The following is a 5,022-nucleotide window of genomic DNA, read 5'->3' on the forward strand; positions in this document are numbered from 1 at the left end:
TATGCTTTTGATAAATGAAACCTTAGGTATGATTTTGAAACTTTATGTTTATATCACCTTTAAGTTTTTGATGGTGCGATACAAAATGAAACTTAAACTAAATATTATGTATGATTTAAAAAAATAAAATTTAAATACTAAAACAAAATAAAAGTAATAGTATAGATACTAAATATGTAATTTACCTGAAATATTTTCGTTAAACAAATCTATATTATTAAATATGGGCTGGAAAACAATTAAGCGGCCCAAAACCGACACTAGCTCAATAAAAACTGAAATAAAACGACGGCGTAGCCCTATCTAGGGCAACATAGACCAAACCCCTATAGTTAAAAGCTTCGTCGCACCCTAAATTCAAAATCCTAAAACTGCGCCTCCACCGTTTCCCCCAATTTCTCTCACTTTGAGGCTTGAGCAGACTAGATGGTTTGTTTCTCTGATTATCTTCGTCTTTTCAACATTGAATCCAAAGTTCAAACTCAAAATGTGTTTTAAATTTTCTGGGTTTACTTCTTTCTTTTTTGCAGGCACCAAAGAAAGACAAGGCCCCTCCTCCTTCCTCCAAGCCAGCAAAGTCTGGAGGTGGCAAGCAAAAGAAGAAGGTCAGATCCTTTAATTTCTATTCAATGGGGTTGATTTTTATGCATTTCAGAGTTATATAAGAAATGGGTTTCTCTTCTTTTGTGGTTTTTTTGGTAATTACAGAAGTGGAGCAAGGGAAAGCAAAAGGAGAAGGTGAACAACATGGTGCTGTTTGACCAAGCTACCTATGATAAACTTCTTTCCGAGGCTCCTAAGTACAAGCTCATCACTCCCTCTATTTTATCTGATCGTTTGAGGGTATGTTTTCTCATTTGTTTTGGTTTTGTATTTTCCTTTTTTATTGTATATAGTTTTTGCTGGATTTTTTGCATTTCCGATTATGTATGGTTATAGTTTGATTATCTCTGTGTTGTTGTCAATCGTCTGGAGGTAGAGATCTATGGATGGATGAATTTGGGCTTAGAACTAGATGATGATAGGGGTTCTTTTTTCTGAGATTTATCCTGGTGTATTTGTTTTTATTCACAGGAGAATTTATATTGAACTTTATTAGAATGGGTACTGTAATCACTTTAAATAGAGCAAGTGCAATGTGATTTAACCTAATTTGAAGTGATATACACAAATAGGATATGCTTTCATAAACTTGTTGTCTGATTAATGTACGTATATTTATGCATTTGTGGTAGAGTCTAGGGGATATGCTCCTTTTCCTTGTTGACTTGTATTTGTTCTTAACGTGGAGCATCCCGGGAGTAAAATACTGAATTCATCAAACCTATTTGGGAGTTGAGAAACAATCCAGTTTACTGACCCATATATGTTGGCCTGTACATGCATGCATGAATATCATTAAATGAATGCCAGCATTCTGTTATTATGTCTAATATGGTTTTACATATTTTGCCCAGATAAACGGATCACTTGCAAGGAAGGCCATAAGGGAGTTGATGGCAAAAGGATTGATCCGTTTGGTGTCTGCTCACTCGAGCCAGCAGATTTATACTAGGGCAACAAACACCTAGATGTTTTGTTATATTTTTGCTTATTTAGTTCTATGCAGTATTTCCATTTTATGAGACTGCTATAAATTATTGTTACTTTTACTGAAGAACTCCCACTCAAATGGGATCTTTCTATTATGTGTGAGCTACAGTTCTTGTTGTTGTTATGGTTTGATGGATACTTCTTTTCAGATTTATTTTGCATGGTTTTGGCTACTGAGCTTTCCTAAATTTGTTCTCAAAATGAGATTTTAGTATGTATTGGATTGTCGCATATATGTGTTTTTGGCTTTGTATATATTGTTCTATGAATATTTGGGGTTGAAATTTGATACAAATTGTTTATACATCTTGGTATATATTGTTTTTGTTCTCGGTATTGATGTATTTGTTATACGTATTGGATTTATTAGTATTTTATAATAAGGGTGAATGGCATTGCTCTTTGTATTGCAGTTTTGAGTTGTCATTTTTATCAATGTGGTATTTGTTTTTGTTAATCAAGCAATATGCATCATGTCTTTTGCTTCTGTGTTCTACTGTCTTTGATCCTAATGTTAAATGGAAGACAGGTTAGGACACGTGGACCTTTTTCAGGCTGCCATTTGACGATTCAATTGAGATGGGTCAAATGAGTTGCAGCAATTAGTTGTAAAGGTCCATATTCTTCGTCACTAAATTGAAGCATTATTATTCTATTCTTCTATTTCTCTAAAAATTTCTATTACTCCACACTTCAAGCTCTTAAATTTGTCTAAAAATACTCTAAATATCACAAATTAAATCTAAAGATCCAAAAAAAATTCAATCTTTGTGCATCCCCGTTGTATGAATAGACTATTGGAGTATGTTTGAGATTCTTTTATTTTGTTCATATTGGATCGGAAGAACTCTGATTTTCATAAAATGAGATGATCGAAATGATCCCTCGGTCACATCTAACTTAATAGATTGATGACGACTCTTAGTTTAAAAACACGCTTGTAATTTTAAAACAAATATTTTGTAAATCTGACTTCACTTTGGAGAGTTGAGTTTGAAAGGTGGTTGATCAAGTTTGTATTGGATTTGACTGAATTTGACTTCATACAAAATTTGTGGGCTTAGTTTTCCCAAAGCTGAAATGCTTTGTTATCCTATTTTTCAAATAAAGTTGATAAGGAAAGTGGAAGATCAAATAGGATTCCACTTGGGCATGATTTTCCTAAGTCGCCGGTTGGTTTTACCAACTTGCCATTTGCATTTGTGGTTCTTATAGAGAGAGAGAGAGAGAGAAGCTATTTTAATGATGTTACAAGTCTCCCACTTGAAATTTTGTCACCTTATTCTTTGTTTCCATCTTCACAGTCTTTGTCTTCCCTTCTGGGCATCATCCAAAATTTTCCATTTTGATCGAGATCTCAGTTTTATTTTTTATTTTTTTATTTATAAATTTTAAATTTTAGGATAAACTTAGCATTTAGTATTTTAATTATCAATTTTAGTCTGTTTTAATATCTAAACTTTCATTTTTTTTTCAAAATCATACCTAATATTTTGTTTTTGTTTTATTTTAATACTTGTTTTTAAAAACTTAATGGACGGATTGACGTGACATAGCTTTGATGGAAGGACGATCAATCTGAATGGTGTACCATGAGAAAATGACGAGTCAATCAACATAGTCTAGTTTCAGGCCCATCGGACTGTGAACCATGGAGATTGGAGCATGAAAAAATTGAAGAGTCCATCGTTGATTTGGGGAGATTGAGGCATTTTTCAATAAAATAGAGGATGGAAACGAGTTCAGGGGTCGAAAAAGTGCAAGCTAGAAAGTTTGGGCTTTATTAGCCGACAAATACGATGGCCGACGACTGTAGACGTGGCGACCAGTGAGCCCTGTCTGTTAAATTTTTAATGGTGGTGTACTAAAATAAAAGAAAAATTAAACGTTAGGTATGATTTTGAAAAAAATAAAAAAATTTGATACTAAAACAGATCAAAATTAATAATTTAGATACTAAACACCTAATTTACTCAAAATTTTATATAAATAATATTAATTTTTTACCACTTGAGTGGGCTAAATTTTTACAATAATAATGTTTAAAATAATGATATAGATATATTAATTGTTGGGGTAGGGCGAATGCTACAATTGTAGGGAAAAAGCATGGTGGTATATACGACTTAGGGTGATGCCATGAAGACAATGCGTCTACAATGTTGAAAATGATAAACATCAGGACTTCAATGTGTCTCCCTCCCTACAACCCAGTTGTTTCGAGTATTGATTCTCATATCAACTCTAACCCATACCCTTCATGCAGTCTATACCCTGTAACATAAAAAATCATCTTTAACCTATACTCTAGTCAATTAAACAACTTCAACATAAAAAAATTCAGTTATATATGTATATGTGAAGGAGTTCTTGAAATGGATTTCATAAAAAAAAAAGATTGAAAGGAAGAGCAATTGATAGAGAGCATTTGATAGAGGGGAGCATTTGTAAAGAAGATTAAAATATTGTTTTGAAATCAAGTTGTTGGAAGAAACAGTTAAGTAAGTTGTAGTTGTAATTTACGATTTATAGTTATGTATTATTTGATTAATATTTATATATTGTATAATAATTTTACGATTTATTGTTATCATGTTATGATCATAGTATATGTACCTGTATTTTTTATTCTATACAAATTTTTTAATTTGTAGAAAACATGAGCAACAACTTTTTCAAGATTGTCCATTACATTGGACATATAATGGAAAATAAGATGGGAGTTGTTTTCCAATCTGAAAGACCTATAAATATGATGTTCAAAATGGAAATCACATTTGTAGAAAAGAAGCAAAGGATAAAAAGAAAAATTTGAGCTACAATTGATGGTTTAAAGTATAGGTTTATGGTATGTCTCAATCTAGTTAGATATGTTGCAGTACCACTTGAAAAAGATAAGGATATTATAACCATGATTGGATTACATGAGTTAACAAATATTGCAGTTATTAAGTTATTTATTGAGGTGCATAACATATCTTATGTTTTTGGGTTATCAAGAAATGGGATGGAAATTAATCTAAAATGGCTTTCAGAAGTGAGTTTGATGACTCGACATATAGGTCGATAAATAACTTTATGGCACTATTAGAAAGTGGAAATAAGGTCAGTGGGACATCCATAGCAGCAAAGTATGGGGAGAAAAACATACATCATTCGGAATTGAATGTTGATGTTGATGCCAAAAATCGATGGAGAGAAATACATGATGATTCTGGCGAAGATGAAGAAAATGAGGAACCAGTTTGACTGACGATGATGATTTATGCGGTGGTGGTGCATCTGATTTGGCCATAGATAAAGTTCTAGCACTGTATCAACTTACCCCTCATATGTACGAGATAGATTATGATGCGATGAGGGCACCTAAATTCCTAGACATGTCACATTTAACTCCATATCACATGGTTGAACCACTAGAAAATTCGG

The 5,022-nt window shown here is 32.5% G+C and overlaps 1 protein-coding gene across 1 annotated transcript; it reads left to right on the top strand.

Moving 5' to 3' along the window:
• The first annotated feature begins 299 nt into the window (after positions 1 to 299).
• On the top strand, positions 300 to 1,747 carry LOC120151495 (40S ribosomal protein S25-2). The gene is made up of 4 exons (XM_039163926.1): positions 300 to 429; positions 531 to 605; positions 709 to 843; positions 1,458 to 1,747. Exons 1-4 carry the CDS (start codon positions 427 to 429, stop codon positions 1,569 to 1,571), a joined length of 327 nt encoding a protein of 108 aa, XP_039019857.1. The 5' UTR covers positions 300 to 426; the 3' UTR covers positions 1,572 to 1,747.
• The last annotated feature ends 3,275 nt before the right edge of the window (positions 1,748 to 5,022 follow it).

This window comes from Hibiscus syriacus, unplaced genomic scaffold (assembly GCF_006381635.1).
Source record: "Hibiscus syriacus cultivar Baekdansim isolate YM2019G1 unplaced genomic scaffold, ASM638163v2 tig00111059_pilon, whole genome shotgun sequence".
Classification (NCBI taxonomy): domain Eukaryota; kingdom Viridiplantae; phylum Streptophyta; class Magnoliopsida; order Malvales; family Malvaceae; genus Hibiscus; species Hibiscus syriacus.